Source organism: Mandrillus leucophaeus, unplaced genomic scaffold (assembly GCF_000951045.1).
Source record: "Mandrillus leucophaeus isolate KB7577 unplaced genomic scaffold, Mleu.le_1.0 Scaffold35, whole genome shotgun sequence".
Lineage (NCBI taxonomy): Eukaryota > Metazoa > Chordata > Mammalia > Primates > Cercopithecidae > Mandrillus > Mandrillus leucophaeus.
Genome location: NW_012103698.1, coordinates 291,115 through 310,399, shown reverse-complemented (window position 1 = coordinate 310,399; position 19,285 = coordinate 291,115). Strand labels below are relative to the sequence as shown.

The 19,285-nt window shown below is 42.2% G+C and overlaps 3 protein-coding genes across 6 annotated transcripts in view; 1 reads left to right on the top strand and 2 right to left on the bottom strand.

The window, feature by feature from the left end:
• TGM7 (transglutaminase 7) overlaps positions 1–5,193 on the bottom strand; it is a 44,068-nt gene extending 38,875 nt beyond the window's left edge. The window contains exon 1 of the mRNA XM_011989332.1: positions 5,101–5,193. Within this exon, the coding sequence (XP_011844722.1) occupies positions 5,101–5,193 (93 nt within the window). The remainder of the gene's footprint in view (positions 1–5,100) is intronic.
• Positions 5,194–8,438: 3,245 nt separating this feature from the next.
• LCMT2 (leucine carboxyl methyltransferase 2) lies at positions 8,439–11,051 on the bottom strand. Its single transcript, XM_011989214.1, has one exon. It carries the CDS (start codon positions 10,850–10,852, stop codon positions 8,735–8,737), a length of 2,118 nt encoding a protein of 705 aa, XP_011844604.1. The 5' UTR covers positions 10,853–11,051; the 3' UTR covers positions 8,439–8,734.
• A 4,246-nt stretch (positions 11,052–15,297) lies between these two features.
• ADAL (adenosine deaminase-like) overlaps positions 15,298–19,285 on the top strand; it is a 27,425-nt gene continuing 23,437 nt past the window's right edge. For all 4 annotated transcript variants that reach the window (XM_011989211.1, XM_011989212.1, XM_011989209.1 and 1 more), the window contains exons 1-3: positions 15,298–15,481; positions 16,010–16,140; positions 16,947–17,007. In XM_011989211.1, coding sequence (XP_011844601.1) covers positions 15,419–15,481; positions 16,010–16,140; positions 16,947–17,007 — 255 coding nt within the window. In that variant the 5' untranslated portion in view covers positions 15,298–15,418. The remainder of the gene's footprint in view (positions 15,482–16,009; positions 16,141–16,946; positions 17,008–19,285) is intronic.

Here is a 19,285-nt window from a genome sequence, read left to right as displayed (position 1 = left end):
AAAAAAAAAAAATAGTAGTGAATGCCAGGCATCTGGTGGGGGGAGATGAATAAGCAGAGCACAGAGGATTTTTAGGACAGCAAAACTATTCTGTGTGATACTATAATACATGCAGATGTATACCATTATACACTTGTCCAAACCCATTGAACGTACCACTCCAAGAGCAAACCCTAATGTAAACTGTGGTGGTAATGATGTGTTGGCGTAAGTTCATCAGGTAGATAGGGGTGTTGATATAGGGGAAGCTATCCATAGGTGGGGGCAGGCTTTATATGGGAGATCTCTGGGCCTTTCTCTCAGTTTTGCTGTGAACCTTAAACTGCTTTAAAAGATAAGGTCTATTAAAAAAAAAAAAAAAAAAAAAAAAAGCCTCCCAGCAGAGTCTGATATCAGGACAGATGTCACTTCTTCCATGGGGGTGGTTATCCCAGGATCTAAAAGTTAGTGCTCACTCTTAACTTTTGACCTACAGCAAAAGAGATTATAAATATGAAATGAAATGTGAAAGGGAGTCTGGTTTGTAAGTCAGTTGGCAGAACAGTAGCAAAGTTTCTAGGTGACAGAATGACTTCCAGATTAATTTAATCTCTAGCAGTTTGTCCCCAGACTTCTCTTAAGTCACCCCATGGTGCATCCAGGCTCTAAAATGTGTTCTCTGGCTAGGCATGGTAGTTCACATCTATAATCCCAGCACTTTGGGAGGCAGAGGCAGGAGGACCACTTGACCCCAGGAGTTCAAGACCAGCCTGGGCAACAAAATGAGATCCCATCTCTACAGAAAATCATCCCAGTTAGTTTTCCAGTTGAGCTGTGGACTGGGCACCTGGGGCGGCTGCCTGTACTACACCAGTCCCAGGAAAGAGCACACACTTGTTTCATAGTCTCATGCTTGGCTGGTTGTTCTGGACAAAAGGACAATGGTTCCCCTTAATGATTTGTGTTTAACTGCTGTGACAGAAACCAATGCCTTGATTATTTGATTTCAGTGTGGCATGAAATCATGGGCCTGTAAAAGAAGTAGAGGCAGCAAAGGGTTATGTAAGGCTTCGTTCTCAAAGTCAACAGAAATTGGTCTCAGGTTGCAGGGTTGGCGATGTGGAGAAAGGAGTTTTGCCATTTCAGGGGCAGAGTCAATGCTGCCGGTATGGCCAGTCTGACCAGCAGCACATTCTCAGAGGTACTTCCTTCAAGTGCCACCTTGACTCTTCCAGTTAGGTCTATAAGATGTGATGGTGGCCGGGCACGGTGGCTCACCCTTGTAATCCCAGCACTTTGGGAGGCTGAGGCGGGTGGATCACCTGAGGTCAGGAGTTTGAGACCAGCCTGGCCAGCATGAGGAAACCCTGTCTCTACTAAAAATACAAAAATTAGCCAGGCGTGGTGTTGGGCGCCTATAATCCCAGCTACTCAGGAGGCCGAGGCAGGAGAATCACTTGAACCCGGGAGGCAGAGGTTGTAGTGTGCTGAGATGGCGCCACTGCACTCCAGCCTGGGCGACAGAGCAAGACTCCGTCTCAAAAAAAAAAAATAGTAGTGAATGCCAGGCATCTGGTGGGGGGAGATGAATAAGCAGAGCACAGAGGATTTTTAGGACAGCAAAACTATTCTGTGTGATACTATAATACATGCAGATGTATACCATTATACACTTGTCCAAACCCATTGAACGTACCACTCCAAGAGCAAACCCTAATGTAAACTGTGGTGGTAATGATGTGTTGGCGTAAGTTCATCAGGTAGATAGGGGTGTTGATATAGGGGAAGCTATCCATAGGTGGGGGCAGGCTTTATATGGGAGATCTCTGGGCCTTTCTCTCAGTTTTGCTGTGAACCTTAAACTGCTTTAAAAGATAAGGTCTATTAAAAAAAAAAAAAAAAAAAGTAAGCCAAACGATATAATCCAGAGCCCTGTACAACTCCCTTTTTCACTAGATGAAAAGCCAAAGTTCTTAATGAGTAGCATTAGGAGCTTTGCTCTGGCTATTTCCTCTGTCTGAAACATTTTTTCCCCAGTAATCTACTTAGCTAATTCTTTTGCATCCTCAAGTCTTTGCTAAAGTTTCACCTCTCGGTGAGAGAGACCCTATCTGCCCTAGTTAGTACTGTAAACCACTACCTGTACCCCCATGCACTCCTGATCCTCCTGATCCTACTTAACTTTTTTCCAAGTCCTTCTTACTTACATAGTGTATTTATTATGTACTGTATTTATTATCCTGATAGTTTAATCTCTTGTCTCCTTCTGCTAGGTTGTAAATTCCACAATGGATTATTTGGTTTGCTGATGTATCTGCTTAGAACCATTAAATGCTGAATGGATGAAGGAATGAGTATCTGATTGAAAGCTCCATCTTCCATTACTCAATTTCCCATTCTTAATGTATCTCAGAAGCTAATATTGAGAAATTGAGGGATGAGTTCTGTGCATCTTAATTCAGGTACTGATTGAAAAAGAAACACCAAAATCTCTCTAGGGCATGATGACTCTGGAGAAGGGAGGGACACCTTGTGAGCTATTTGTCTAAGGAAGAGAGGAATTACAAACTAAAATATTAGTTGACCACTAATATTTTAACATTTTAATGCATTTTCTTGCTGTCCAGAAGTTTTAAATGCCTATGCAGTTAAATTTATTGGCTTTTTCCCTCTATTCATTTTGTGTTTCTGCGTTCTTTAAGGACACTTTCCTACCAAGGTTGTAATCATATTCTTTTATACTTGTTCTAATGCTCATCCAATTTAGGTTGTGTGTGTGCTATTTAAAAATTTGTGTCTCGTCTTTAATCCCTTTGGAATTTAAGCTTGTGATTTGTGAGAACTAGGGTGCTAACATCATTTTCACAAATACAGGTCACCCCAGACCATATACTAAATAGTCCACCTTTCCTCATTGATTTGAAATGCCACCTTATCATACAGTCTGTTTTTAATTCTTTATTCCTTTGATTCATTTATTTATTGTGACATCAATATCAAACTATTTTTAATTATGACATTAAGCTATATTTTGATTTTCTGGTGGTAATCTCTGATTTCAGCATTACAATTTACTACTCATTTATTACTGATTTTAGCTTAAATCAGTCATCCATACATTCATGTGATAAACATTTTTGAGTATTTACATGTTATGCACTGAACATAGAACTATTGTTGACTAGGCCAGGCGCGGTGGCTCACGCCTGTAATCCCAGCACTTTGGGACGCTGAGGCAGGCAGATAATGAGGTCAAGAGATCGAGACCATCCTGGCCAACATGGTGAAACCCCGTCTTTACTAAAAATACAAAAATTAGCTGGGCGTAGTGGCACGTGCCTGTAATCCTAATCCCAGCTACTCAGGAGGCTGAGGCAGGAGAATCGCTTGAACCCAGGAGACTGAGACTGCAGTAAGCTGAGATTGTACCACTACACTCCAGCCTGGTGACAAAGTGAGACTCCATCTCAAAAAAAAAAAAAAAAAAATTCTTGCTGACTGGACTCAACTGTCCAAATGTAAATTCAGTGAATTGGGGCCTAGACTCTACTTTTTAAACTAAGGTCTTTTTGGAGGGAGGAAAGGGAATGGCAACATTTATTTTCCTTAAATATTGCTGATGAATCCATAAACAAGAAAGATCAGCCTTGCTAACTTTTTCTGAAGCAATACATCTAAATATGAATCAGAGGCTGGGGCTCTAATGCAAAGCCTAAAAATGTGGACAAGGGCTGGGGAATGAGAAAAGCAGAATGCTATATAATATCCTAAAAGCCATTATTATTTCAATTTATTTCCTATCTTAGTCTGACAATTAGGTGGCAAATGACTTTTCATATAAAAATTAGGGCAAGGTCTTTCCTCTTCCTCTATTAAACTTCCTTTGAGAGTTACACACAAAGTCATGCCCAGTGAACCATCACAACATCCTAGGAAGATCCTGTGTATATGTGCTCACAAGTACATTTAATTGCATGTTCCTACTCCTTCAGATTAGCCTTCTGCAAAGTTAACTCATTTAATCTCCAAAGAATATGGTCATTATTGAGCAAAAGAGGATGAGGATCAGCTGAAAATTGCAATCAGGGAGAAGCTTCAGGTTTATTCCATAAAGATAGAAATGACACCAGAAACTCTACCACCTTTGCCCGGGTCAGAAAAGTTTAATTTATTTCCAAAGACTCTTAAACTGTGGGTTCTTTAAAATTTTAATGCTTACCACCCCCACCCCACACACATATACAATAATTACAGGAGTTATTGACATCTGTTTGTGCATGATAAGAACTATAGTAATATTCAAATATAATTTATTTGAGTACATGAGTGGACCTCTATCCAACAAGTATTTGTTAAGCATCTACTATATTGGGGATAGAACAGTGAACCAGACACAATTCCTTCCCTCAGTCAAGGAACTGCCCCTTCCCAATCAAGTGCCTTCTATCAATGTCCAAGACAGGTAAGTAAGCAGTCTTGTAACTAAACTGTGGGATGACAGAACTCTTGTTTACTTGTAATTATTGACATCCAAGGAAATCTCAGCCTACTCTAAAGCTGATTATAAATTTCATAATTCCTGCTCTACACAGTCTCCTTCTCTCTTTAAACATCAAGTCTAATGTGATTAGCCAAGTTACACGACCTAACTCGCTGGTTTAATGCTATTTTACACCCCCTTATTCATTACTGAAGTTAAAAGGCTTAGTCTTAAAGTCAAACTAGACATTACTGGATGGTCCTTACGATTAAAAATCCACCTAGGCCGGGCATGGTGGCTCATGCCTATAATTTCAGCACTATGGGAGGCCAAGGTGGGCGGATCACTTGAGGTCAGGAGTTGGATACCAGCCTGACCAACATGGTGAAACCCCATCTCTACTAGAAATACAAAAAAATTAGCCGGGCGTGGTAGTGCGCACCTGTAATTCCAGCTACTCCGGAAGCTGAGGCAGGAGAATCACTTGAACCCAGGAGGTGGAGGTTGCAGTGAGCCAAGATTGAGCCACTGCACTCCAGACTGGGTGACAGAGCAAGACTCTGTCTCAAAAAAAACCAAACCAAACCAAAACAAACAAAAAAATACCCCACCTTATTAACTAGTTCTTTAATTCACCAAACCTTTTCAAAGAGCACAGGCTTCTCCTGCACAGGAAGAAAGTGGTTGGTTCCATTTGGGGCTGTCATACAAGGCTGTTTTCCAGGAGATGTCATGTGGGACAAGTCCCAGGGTAAGCATGGGCTGCTTGGGATTTGGGATCACAAAATACATATGGAATAAGCTAGGACTTCAAGGTCTGAGATCACTGAAAAAGACCAAGAAAATACCTGGGTCCTGGAACACACTGGATACATACCATCTCCCAAAGATCATTAAGAAGACTTAAAGCTCTAGAAAGACAAAAAATGGGTATTCAGTTTTAAAACTCAGAAAGTACAAAAAGAAGCAACAGCACTGGCCTTTGAAGAACATATCCTCCAACAGTTGTTCTTAACCTGTTTTCATGTTCACTATTATGATAAACTATTTTTGAAACCCTGACCCAGAGTGGAGATTCAAAATAAGAAATTATTTTCCTTCCTTAAGTAGTTTATCTGGTCTAGAAGTAACACCTAAAAGAGGAAGAGACCTGTTTATTAACTCTCATAACTACTGCAGAGCTCCATATCAGAATTTTAGAACAAAAACTTCAAAAGTGAAATGGAGAAGCAAAAATTATTACCCAGCTTTAGTTCTCAATCTGGCTCACATCTCCAACTGTGCAGATTACTGTTAATGAAACTGTGATTCAGCACTAGTTTATACTGAGTGCTGCTCCAAAGGCACAGGGTAAATATTGCTGACAATACTTCTAAGTGCTCTAATGAGTAGAGGTCAAGAGATGAATAATTCCTTAACTGAGCATGATGCTCAGTTAGAGGTGGAGGGCATGCTTAATCTGGTAATCACTTGTAGGAAATGTGGGTAATTTCTCTCGGGAGAATAAGCCCTGTTACTCATAAGGCGCCCTACTGGGCAGTGCTCAAGAGAACAGGCACTACAGAACTCCTCATTTAGGTCTGGCACACGTCCACATTCTCTAGATGACCTCCCTCCTCCCCTCTTTTCCCCACAAAAGCAATGAAATAATGGCTGATGGCATGATGTAAGCAGCATCATAGTGGAAGGTGTAACCTGGGCTTTGGAGTTAGATCTAGGTTTGAATTCTGGTATACTCTACTACATAGCTGAGAACACTCCTTTCATTACAGTGTTGTTATTATCAGAGACAGGGTCTCACTCTGCCACCCAAGCTGGAGTGCAGTGGCATGATCTCGGCTCAACCTCCCAGGCTCAAGTAATCCTTCCCCCTCAGCACCCCTGAGTAGCTGGGACTACAGGCATGCGCCACCATCCCTGGCTAATCTTTGTGTATATGTATATATGTGCGTGTATATACACACATATATATGTATATATGTGCGTGTATACACACACACACACACACATATATATATATATATATATATTTTTGGTAGAGACAGTTTCACCATATTGGCCAGGCTGGTCGCCAACTCCTGAGCTCAAGCGATTTGCCAGCCTTGGCCTCTCAAAGTGCTGGGATTAAGGTGTGTGCCACTGCACCTGGCCTCATCACAGTGTTCTGCTTTTATCTGCTCCTGAAAGCTGGGGTGTGCTGTAGTAAACTTAGAAACAGGAAATACAGAACAGCCATTTTCTCCTGCTGATCATATTCCCTGCCAGTTTTCTACTACCTGGCCCACTGATCGCCTTGCCAGATGCCTTCCCAGCTGTAATAAGCCCTGTTTCCCAGGACTCAGTCATAGCCATAACCAATGTTTTCCCTAGAAATGGCTCTTACAAAGTCTCAGAAAAGCTCAAGTTAGACAACAACTTTTTTTTTCAAGAGACAGGGTCTCACTCTTGTCATCCAGGCGGGAGTGCAGTGGCACAATCACAGCTCATTACCGCCTCAGCCTCCAGAGTACCCGAGACTACAAGCACACACCACCGTGCCCACTTATTTTTTTTGTGGAGATGGGGATCTGACTTTGTTGCCCAGACTGGTCTTAAACTCCTGGCTTCAAGTGATCCTTCTGCCTTGGCCTCCCAAAGTGCTGGAATTACAGGCGTGAGCCACCATGCCCAGCCTAGACCACAACCCTTATTCAGCTGGTCTGCCCCGGGGAGCCTTCATCTAACAGAGCCAACATTGTCCTCTCCATACACTTAGGTTTGTGTTTGCTCCTTGGTTTTTATATTAATCACCTTTCACATCCATTTACATGCAAAGCTAATAGAAATAAAGGATGCAATTTGTTATCAATGATGGTTCATAATAATCATTTAGGCACTTGTAGAATGAAAACTACTAAGGTTTCTAGGACTAAGAGAAGAAATACTAAAGTGATACACTTAGTACCACCAAAGCCACTACATTTTTTGAGGTAAATTTCACAAGGTCTGCATAATTTAGATGACAAATTAAGGCTCAAATTTTAAGGACGAATAGCTATTTCATTGATCTCACATGGCTCACCAGGCAACAGATTCCCATTTAAAAGGGGTAATTGAGTTTAATGGGATGCTAACTATAAGGGGCTGAGTAGGATTAAGGGAAACCAAGTCAAGATATCCAGTCAGCAGTGTCCAGTAGAAATTTCTGTAACGATGAAATGTTCTACATCTACATTGTCTAATACAGTAGCCAAAGCCACACGTAGTTATTAGGCACTTAAAATGTGGCTAATGTGACTAGGCCACTGAATTTATTAATTTGTTTAAATAGTCACATGTTGCTAATAGCTACATTAGACAGTACAGTTCAGGTCTAGCAAAGAGCCATCACAACTCCTAGGCCTGAAGAGGTGAAGTAAACGAACATTTACTGAAACCTGGGGTGATGCAGAATTAGAACTCTATCTTACAGGAAAGGATTACATGACAGAAGCCGTAGCCTTTGACAGAAGAATGCTGCCACTGCCAACTTGCAAACCAGCAGGGGAGGAATTGTGAATAAATACCAACTCACTCTTCTTCTTGCCCCCGTTCCCCTCTGGTGCCTCTGACTGGTGGAATTCAATCAAAAAGTAAAGAGAGCTCCTTGATATAGTCCATAAAGGTCAGCCTCTTGGAGCACAGAACAGTGAAAGGTGGAGAGTACACCTGGAACAAAACATTATGGCCCGTGCAAAATGAATTGAGGCATCAAACATTTGCTTTATTGGCACTTATAAATCTACATAAATATAGAACCAATAGCAAAACATTTAAAAAGTATGTTGTTAAAGAAAGTCCTACAAGTGTTTCCTGTTGTTAAAACTATTCAAGTTTTCTGTTGCAATAAACAGGACAATGTTTTAATCAAACTGTGACTGTGTTCATTTCAGGTTTCCTACATGAAGAATTAGGTCAATACTATGCTCCTTCAACTATATTCAACCAAGGATCTGAATGAAACTTTTCCTAAGGTACCATCTCAAATCACAAGGCCTGGGATTGGGACATTTTTTTATTTTACTAAAGACCACTGTAACTCAATAAATAAACTTGTATTAGAAAATTAGAGGAAGACCAATACTACTCTCGGACTGCATGGCCACTGTCTTCAGCTGTTTTCTGTAATGATTGTTTGTAGGTATTTTACCAACCTTTTTCACTTTTAGCACTGAATAGTGCTAAGGGGAAAAAAGGATGGGGAAGGGAGGAGTGGCAATATCTATAGCTACAGGGTCCTATAGCTACAGGGTTGTCCTATTTGTGGAAAACTTTATTGTCTACTTTCGTGGGTCCTGAATATGAGTCCAGTCCTTCCTGCCCAGCACTTAAGGAAGAAAGGTCTAATGTGACTGTATGGGGGTTGAAGTAGGTACCAAAGGAAAAGCAGTTCCCACCACCTCCAAGGAGCAGAAGCTGTTGCTCTTCAGGAAGGAGGATACTCGTATGGTTGTGTAACATTAATGGCCATGGCACATAGGTTGTGTCAATCTCATACTCAGAGCTCAATCCTGTAGTCAAATTGATAACAGTCACTCCAGGAAATGAGGAGGAATGAATCCAGACCCCTCCAACCAGTAACAGCTTTCCATTGAGCACATGAGCTGTGTGGGAGTACCTTGGGGTAATAGGAGGCTGGATATCTATTGACTCCCAGAGGAATCCACAAGAGGTTGGTCTCAGAAAGAGCACAGAGTTCAATGGCTCCTCAGAAGCCCCGAGACCTCCAGCAATAAGGGCTCCCCCTTGCCAAGTGCAGGCACTGTGAGAATGCCGGGCTTCAGGCACTTCTCCCTCCACTGGGATCCTGACCCAAGCCATTGTCTCTACATGTAGGAAATGCCAGTCACTTAGTACAGGTTCCACCACACTTCGACCCCCATACACAAACAAATATTCCTGATTCTGATAGGACACTTCTGTTGTTGAATGCCGCCAACAAGACAAAGTGGAATCGTTCTTTGGGCCGGCCTTTGTTATTGTCACTTTCAGGTCCTGAGTGTTATTATCCTCATTATTACAAAAATGAAGCTGGAGAACCCCTAAGGCTGGACTTACTGGGGACAGTCTCCCTCCCAGAACCAGAACCCGACTCTCTGAGAGTCTTGTCATGGTGTGATAAAGGCGTCCATCCCACTGAACTCCAGTCCCACAATCGCCTATTTGGCTGCCTTTCCATTCCGAGTCACCATCTCTTGAGAGCAAGTGAAACTGGCTCACTCGGCAGTGCCGCCCCTCCTGCTCTCCAAATCCTCCTGCACTGAGAATTACGTCCGGGCTCAAGAGGACAGAGGCGTGGCCGTATCTCTTCAGATTTGGGACCTGGCCCTCGCTACTGACTACACTGGCAGGGAATACCCCCGAAGGCGAAGCAGGATTTAGGCGAGGAAATGCCTCTGAAGATGGAAACACTAGGGTGTGGGAGAGGATGTCTCCCCTGGAAGCTGCCAGAATGAAATAATGGGCGCACTTCAGATGCCACTCCTCAAATTCGTCAAAGGGTTCAATATTTTCCACCCGCCGGCGCTCTTCTGCGGGGAGAAAGCAGCGATAGAATTCATTCATGTCCACGGCACCACAGGCAGTCCAGCCAGCTTGAAGGAAGCGGCGCCGCTGCGCCTCCACGTCAGGAAAGCGCTCCAGGCCATGCAGGGGGGAGTTTAGCTGCCGAAAATGTTGCAGCATGAACTGGCCAAAGGCGTCTTGAGGCCTCATCTGCTCATAGACCACGAAAAGGGCATTAGGAAAACGCTGCGCTGCCCAGACGATGAGGGCCGCGGCACTCTCCGTCTCGAGGTAGGTCAGCACCGCCTCGGCCAGGAGCAGAGTGGGTGAGGCTGCGTCGAGCCCCGCGGCGCCCAGGGCCTCGTCCACTCGCTGGAGCTGCCGCAGGTCCAGGCCCAGGATGCAGTAGTCTGCGCTCTCAAAGCACAGCGCTGACGCGGGCTCCCCACGCTGGAAAGGCCCGGTTAACGCGCACAGCTCTGGCGTCTCTCCAATCCTCTCTGCTTTGCGCCGCGCCACGTTCGGAAAATCCACCTCCCAGACTGCAGCCCGGGCCAGGCGGCCCGCAGTTTTCAAGCGAAAATAGAGCGAGTCGAAGCCGGCGCCTAGAGACAAGATCTGCGCGCGACGCGCGGCGTGGAGCGCGCCAGTCTGCTCCAAGAAGGCGCGCACGCAGTGCCTCACGGCGCGTGCGCGGATGTAGTAGCCTCGGTGAATGAGCGGTGCGCGGCGCGCCGCGCCCGGAACCAGCAACGCGGCAAAGGGGTCCTGCACGTACCCGCGCGCGGCCAGGGAACGCTTGCTGAGGGCGCTGCTGTCGTTGGTGCTCTGTACCGCGCCTGCCCGACGTTCGCGGTTCCGGGGGCCCATAGCCAGAAAAGATCAGGAATGGCAGTCTGTCACGGTTGTGAGCCTCCCCTTGGTTAGCATAGTACACCCCTCATGCACCTCGGTAGGGAGAAAAATCACCCATGCTCCTGGACTTCCCCTTCCGCCGGCCTTGTGCGTCACTTCCGGGAAGAGCGCATCTCGCCAACCAGAATTGAGGAGGGTGTAGCCAGTGCTAAGTTCGCTTGCGGCTGAGCTTTCTTTGATTGTCCTGCGTTCCGTTTGCCTCAGAAATGTGTGTTAGAGAAGGCGGGTTGTCACGTTTCTACAAGCCTTTCAGTCAGAAGGGAAACCTTGCCTAAGTCCTCGTAGTTGAGAAATCTCTAAGAGGTGAGTCTGTGGGGACTGACGACCTGGCTTCCTTGGACCTCTAAGGAAGGATCTGGTAGGAGCTAAGAAGGGTCGGCACCACGGATCTTCTGTGGGCAAGGATTAGTTAGCTTCCTTGGGTGCTAATAGTTGCTGATTTATTTAATGCTCTCACAGTTGCAAAAGAGAACCCATTTAAATCTGAAGTCACTAAGGCCAGGGTGCAAACTGAAGAAACCGACCTTTACAAATAATCTATAGACACTTAAAAAGAAAACGTCTCCCCACAGATATTAGACTGTTGATTCCCCTTCCTGTGTTAGACTGACAGTGAATAAGCCACTCAGCCTCTCTTTCTCATCACACCCCCTTTCACTTGAAGAATTCTGTGGATTTTAAAGTAGTGTTGAATATGTCCCCAGAAAGGGGAGTCACTGAAGAGAGGGGTAATTGTTCCCTGTGATATGTTCTGAGCTTTGTTTTTAAGGAGTAAATCCAGATTGGACTTCAAAATAATCATAAAGTTTCGAAATTGGGTGTCTGGGAGTCATCCATAGGAAACCACTTCCAGAGACATTTAGGAAATTTATCATTTGTTCGCTGGGATTTGGTGACTGACTGGCTGAAATAGAAAAGGAGATCAGATAACTTTATGGTTAACTACAGATGGTACTGCATAATGGTTAAGAGCATGAGTTTTGGAGTCCAGCAGATTTGGATACTGGAGTCAAGAAAAAGTTTCATATTTTCCAGTGTTTTCTTGTGGAATAAAATGAAGTAAGAAAGAAAAGGTTTGGATCAGGATAAAGATTTGGTAATTGAAAAGTGGCATTTAGATTTGGTGTTGAAAGACTCATTAATGACCTTAGGGAGAGCAGTTTCTGTGAGGCAATGAGGGCAGAATCCATGTTTCAGTGACTAGGAGTTAAGTTAAAGGTGGTATCCAGTCTAAATTATTATACTTTCGAGGAGCTTAACTCAGAAGGAAGAAAGGGTCAGGGCAGTGGCTACAAAAGAATGTGGGATAAGAGAGTCTTTTGTTCTGTTTTCAGGTGGAAGCAAGTACTGCACATGCATGTTGGTCCTGTGAGGGACATCAGCCAGTGGAGAGGGAGAGGTTGAAGGAACAGAAAAAGGAGAAGATAACTCACTGGTAGAGTAACTTGGAATAGATAGAAATGGGATCCTGGGCATGTATTAGTTGTGGGGATAGAAGAATGAATCCTTTGTCTGTGACTCCTGACGGGGTAAAAAAAAAAAAAAAAAAAAAAAAGATTATGGATAATCATAAGCTCAGGTGTGAGGTAGGGCAGAGAGAAAAAGAAGGAATTTACACCTGATGCCTTCTGTTTTCTCTGTAAAGTTGGTGGCAGAGTTGTCAGTTTAGTGTAAGGTGGTTAGATCAGATGAAACATTTGAGGAGTTTGCAGGGATTAGAAGAAGGGCTCACCTATGCCTGCTGGATCATTGGATCCTCACCCCTAAAATGAGATTAAGTACTGCTTTGTGAGGTATCTCAGGGTTGATTGAGGGGCAAATAGAAAAAAAAAAAAAAAGTTGAAGGACTTTGAAAAATACATAGCACTATAGAAACAAATTTATTTAGTGACAAGTTCCTAAAATTTAGATGTTGTGTCAAAAATACTGCTTGTTTTGCAAAGACCAGATCAAAAAAGTAATTCAAGAAGAAACAGAATGGAGCAAAATTTGTGATTTGTATGCCTTATGATTTACGGCTGGTGGGGGAGCGTTTAAATCTCAATTTATTCTTATATAAAATGGGGATAATAATACCTCATGGGTTGTTGTGAGGATTTAAACAAAATAACTAAGATACCACAGTGCCTGGCTCATGGTAAGTGCATAATAAACAGTAACAAATATTTTTATTATTCTGAGTTCCCTTTTGGGGGAGTAGGTGGGAGCGTGAAAAAAGTTCCCTGGGAGACAGGATACTTGCTTCTGGCCCTGCTCTAATATTGATGAAGCATTACTAATGTGGATCTTATCCCAGTGTTTGTTGCCTTCTGTCCCAGACCAAAACCAGTCCAGAAAGGTTGGATTTGACATGGCATGCTATTGTTGGTAGCAGTGTTTTAGGCAAGGAACAAAAAATTTTTTAAATGTGTGAAGATTATGATTGCTTAGTTGCTTTTTAATTTCCATCGGTTAACTTTGTAGCCAGTGGGTCAGTAATTTTACTCACAGCTAGTTAAAGGTCAGTCTGGAGGATGGTTTGAATGGGGCCCAAATTAAGGTCAGGATCCTGGAGTAAAACTGAAAATCTGGCCCGGCAGAGTGGCTCACTCCTGTAATCCCAGCTCAGGCTGGTGGATCACTTGAGCCCAGGAGTTTGAGACCAGCCTGGGCAACATGGTGAGACCTCATCTCTACAAAAAATTTTTTATATAAAATTAGCCGGGCATTGTGTACCTGCCTGTGGTCCCTGCTACAGAGGAGGCGGAAGTGGGAGGATCACATGAGTCTGGAAACTTGAGACTGCAGCAAGCTGTGATCATGACACTGCACTGCAGCTTGGGCAACAAAGTAAGATCCTGTCTCAAAAAAAAAAAAGTATGTTTTTCTATTTTAATTAGGTCATTTATATTTTTCAGTGGAGATATTAAGTGCCATTGATTAAATAGTCCATCTTTTTCATTTTTTACTATTTATTAAATACTTTCTATGGCATTACTTTGAAATGCCATGTTTATCTCATACTAAGTAGGCCTTTCTGTGGATTTCTATGGCTATGTTTAGTCCTGTACGGACTACTTTCTTTATTGTACATTTTAATATATTGGTAACTTATTTAACCCCACTCAGTATCAATTTATTGATTTTCAATACAGTAATATTTTGCAAAGTTGTTTCAAGGATTAAGATAATATTATTAAAAGTGCTTGTCACATACCTGGTAGGTTCTGAATACATGGAAACTGTTATTCTTAAATGTCATCATCATTAGTATGCGACAACTCAGAGAGTCAAGGTGGCTACTTTGAAAATCACTGAATTTCGTTTGGAATTTTATCTTCACTTATAAACCACTTTTGGGGGTGAAGGGAAATTATGATTGATTTATCACCTACAGTGTGCTAGGCACTGTGCTAGGTGCTAGAGTGGTAGAATAATTCATAGGACCTGTCCTCAAAGAACTTACAGTCTAGAGAGAGAGAAAGTATATCAGTGATTGAGAGATCAGTGTGATTAAAAGCTGAGTTAAAGGCAGTGACTGGCTCATATAGGAGCATAGCTGAGGGGAATTTAAATTACTTTATTAATCATCACTGCCACTTTGCATTTTTAATCCCATTGTTGTAAATAAAGAAACTGAAGCCATGAAGGTAAGTGAGTAAGGCCACATAGCTTCTGACCTATAGAGCTGGCAAAAGGACAAACCTAGGTCCATCTGATGCCAGCACCTCTGTTCTTCCTTTATGTATTTCGAACAATTCAAAATTTAAAATTTTATTTTTGGCTGGGCATGTTGGCTCATGCAGGTAATCCTAGCACTTTGGGAGGCCGAGGCGGGGGATTCACTTGAGGTCAGGAGTTCGAGACCAGCCTGTCTCTACTAAAAATACAAAAATTAGTTAGGTGTGGTGGTGTGCACCTGTAATCCCAGCTACTTGGGAGGCTGAGGCAGGAGAATCGCTTGAACCCGGGAGGCGCAGGCTGCAGTGAGCTGAGACCATACCAGTGTACTCCAGCCTGGGTGACAGAGGGAGACTCTGTCTAAAAAAAAATATATATATATATATATATATATATATATCTCTGTCTCTCTCTCTCTCCAAAGTAGGCCTTATAAAATTTCGAATTTTGAAGTCGTTGTGTAGAAGGTGCCAATAGTTAAGGAATACACTCTACTAAATGTCAGGTTTTAGTACACCTCTTACAGGCTTGAGGTCTTTTCCTGTTTCTAGTTTATGTTGTTTACTAATTTTTTTCCCACCTTAGACACACTTAAGTTAGTTTTAGAGGGGCTTTTGCCTTTTAAAGAGAAAATTAGCAAAATCCTGTTCCTTTCCTTTTATGTTAACATCTGAAAATATTAACATTTGTTAAAATAGGTGAAGCTGAACCCAGATCTACACATACAGCTAATCTTATCAAAATATGTGAAAGTAAAGCAATCTGAAGGAAATTCAGTACCATGCAGTGTACTGACTGAAATACATCACATTGCTCATACCAAGAATAAGAGTGGAGAACGACCATTTTTTTCCTGCTAAAATGGTGGAGGCAGAAGAGCAACAGCCATGGAAGACGGACTTCTATTCTGAATTGCCAAAAGTGGTGAGAATTCAACTACAGAAATCTTGAGTGGTTGCTAATTGTAATGACTTTTATGTTGCTTCTTTTCATCAAAGTAAATTTTGGCTGGGTACAGTGGCTCATGCCTGAAATTCCAGCACTTTGGGAGGCCAAGGCGGGTGGATCACCCGAGGTCAGGAGTTTGAGACCAGCCTGGCCAACGTGGCAAAACCCCATTTCTACTAAAAATACAGAAATTTGCTGGGCTTGGTGGCATGCCTGAAGTCCCAGCTACTCAGGAGGCTGAGGCAGGAGAATCGCTTGAACCTGAGAGGCGGAGGTTGCAGTGAGCTGAGATCACACCAATGTACTCCAGCCTGGGTGACAGAGTGAGACTCCATCTCAAAAATAGAAAAAGTAAATTTTGTAGCAAAATTTGTAAACTTTGTTATGTAGCTAAATCTGGTAAGCAATTTGCCTAGTGCAAACTACAAACATCAAGTATCTGGTATGATGCTATGAATCTATTGGATATTTGGTAAGTTTTACTGGTTGTATCTCTTGTCTTAGGAACTTCATGCCCACTTGAATGGATCCATTAGTTCTCATACCATGAAGAAATTAATAGCCCAGAAGCCAGATCTTAAAATCCACGATCAGATGACTGTGATTGACAAAGGAAAGAAAAGAACTTTAGAAGAGTAAGTGTGGGGAGGTTGTGGACATACTCCTTTTTTTCTCTATCAGTATTTTGAGATTGTAAGTAGTATGTAAGAATTCAGATTTTAGTAGTTAACAGAAATGGGGTTGGCATCTGGCATGGAGCAAATATCTTAACATACAACATTTTTTTCCAGCTGTTAGACTGTTGACAGTATTTCTAGTGATTTCTGTTGTTTGTGAAGTTATAATGTATTGGGATATGCTTGCCTTTTTTTTTTTTTGGAGACAGGATCTCACTTTGTTGCCTAGACTGGAGTGCAGTGGCGTAACTGCAGATCACTGCAGCCTTGACCTCTGGGGCTCAAGCAGTCCTCCCACCTTGGCGTCCCAAGTAACTGGGACCACAGGTGCACACCACCATGACTGGCTCATGTTTTTTGAATTTTTTTAGAGATGGGGGTCTCCCTATGTTGCCCAGGCTGGTCTCAGATACCTGGGCTCAAGCTGTCCACTTGCCTTGGCCTCCTAAAATTCTGGGATTACAGGCATGAGCCATCATACCCAGCCTGGGGTAGTCTTTAGATTTGAAAATATAGGCATATTGAATTTCCCCGTGTCAGGGGTGGGTTGGAGAAGGGGTACTATTATTTCTCACTTAAAAATATCAGTAATGTTTTATTTTCAGTCATTTGATATCTTTCCAGATCAATGTAATTTTTGAAAAATCTATTCTGTTGTTTGTAAATATAAATATATATTTACTATTAGCCTAAAATTTAATTCATTCAGTTAGTGAGTTTCTTTGATGATTAGAATATGTTAAAACTTTTCATTCACGTTGCAGATGTTTCCAGATGTTTCAAACTATTCATCAACTTACTAGTAGTCCCGAAGATATTCTAATGGTAAGACATGAACGAATTTTTAGAATGGTTTAAAAATTATGAAGTAATTTCCTTCCATGACTGCACATGACCTTTCATTTGTGCTCTCATTAAGAGTGATGAAAAATGTCTTCTCTATTAAGGCAACTCTTTTCAAAACTGATGTAAGACATTTGCCTAAGAGCTAGCACAGAAAGACTGTGTTTCTTGTAAAAGATATGAGGAAAGAACCAGGAAGAGCATCTTCTATAGGATAGAGGACAATATGGAAGAGAAAATTTGGTCCTGTTTTTCATATATAACATACATATATGAAATACTAGACCACAGGTGGAGATATCCTTAATAAAGCATTGTCTGTGTTACATAGGAGACTTACTTCATGGGTGGACATTACAGAGAAGGAAGAAGTTCATGAAGAGCTTAGAGATTAAGTGATTAATCCCTAGGGAAATTGTGCCTTCCTTCTGAGGGCACAAAGGATACCACTGTGTTCTCTTATCTGAAGCTCCATTATACTAGAGTCTGACATGGAAGATTGTCTTCTGTATCGTTGATCTGATTAGGATGGCATTTTAAAATGTTCTCTTTCTAAATGAAGAGAAGCAAAATTGTGTCAGTGATCCTAACCAGTAGAAAAAAAATGCAAAGAAAGTATAACCTGTGTTTCTGGACTGGTAACTTTTGACTGATCAAGCAAAAATTTTCCTCATTGGTAAAGACTGATCTTCATGATAAGTGGTAAGTAAATTAATCACCTTTTAGTTTCGTTCAACAAAAGTTTACTGAGTGTCCACAGTGTTCCAGGCACTGTGGTAAAGTCTTAGAGAGATTGACACAGTTTCTGCCCCTGAGGAATTTATAATTATGTTGGAGAAACAGACAAATAAGCAGATATTGCAACATAGTGTAGTAAGCTCTGTGTTAGAGACACACGTAAGGATTTATAGGGAACCAAAAGGGCATTCTCTAAGCAGCGTCTCAAAAGATACCATTGAACATTGCTAAGAACGTCCACCACAGGGGCTCTGATCTCACTTTGTTGATGAGTGTTGTAGAGCAAAATGATGAAATTTAAATTTTGACAGTTTAATACTCTATGGGTATAATAATGGCATGCTCGTTGCTACATTCATTTCACAATGAAAGTTGAAAATCTTTATTAAATTAGGTGAGAAATAAGATTCTGTGCGTTTGACCTAGTGCTATTAGGTGGTTCAGAGGGTGACAGTGGGGTGCCCTATATGATAAATGAAACGTCAATGAGAGTAAACTAAGAGATTGATTGTAAATGTAGAACTGAGTGTGAGGGAGATCACTGAAAACTCCAGTCAAGGTGACCTGGGTATAATCTCAAAGAGAGGATTGGAGTATGGCTGAAAAAATGATACTCGTTATTACATGTACCAGACATTATTCTTAGCACTACTTTCAGAAGTAGGTGTTTTTATTGTTCCCTTTTTGTAGATGAAAAAATAGGCTTAAAGAGGTTAAGTGTAACTTGCTTAAGATCACACACACAGAGTAAGTGGTGCACTGTCTGGTCGCAGAGCTCGTGCTCTTTCCCATTTAAGCTTATACAGTCTTAGAGAGGTTTGAGTAAGTAGGAACTTAACTAATTGTGATGTACTTTGCCCGGAAAAAGAATTTGAATAGATACTGTCAGTCCAGCGCATAGGAGAGGAAAGCCCAAAGAGGTGTCCTCAGTACCTACTGCGCTACCTGCCACACATCACAGAAAGGGCTAAATCTGGCAAATGCAGATATGGACCCCAGGGAAATGTTCTTGGATGTGGGTTAGGGATGGTTCTGTAGGCTTCACTGTGGCCTAGATAAATCTTCCTCCCTTTGCTCTTGCTCCATACTTGTTAGTTTTTCATTGTTCATTTGGTTTTACAGGTACCTAGCCACTCAAAGAGGGAGCCTTGGATAGTAGTCACTTTAAAGGACTACTATTTCAAACCCTCACTTCTACCCTATTCCTCATTGTCAAACAGGTTTCTGCATTAGTCTCATGTGAGCCGGGGTAGGTGAGTGTGGGTCTGTTCTATTCTGGGGCAATGACAAGATCCAGGTTCCTCAACCTATTAATACAAAGGTGAGGCCACAATTTCGTAGTGTCAGTGACAGCAAGAGGGAGTTCCTGGAGTAGCAGTGCCATGGGGCCAATGCCATGAATGATGGCATGGAGGTTGCAGTATCATGCTCTTTGGTGGAATAGCAGTAGTGTCTTGCTTGGTCCAGGAGTTCCATGGATTTAGAATGCTGATGTATTATCTTTGGCTGTATTCTCAGAATC

What these genes read in the sequence shown, in the direction of transcription:
- LCMT2 (XM_011989214.1), bottom strand. Translation starts at nt 10,852, where the DNA reads ATGGGCCCCCGGAACCGCGAACGTCGGGCAGGCGCGGTACAGAGCACC.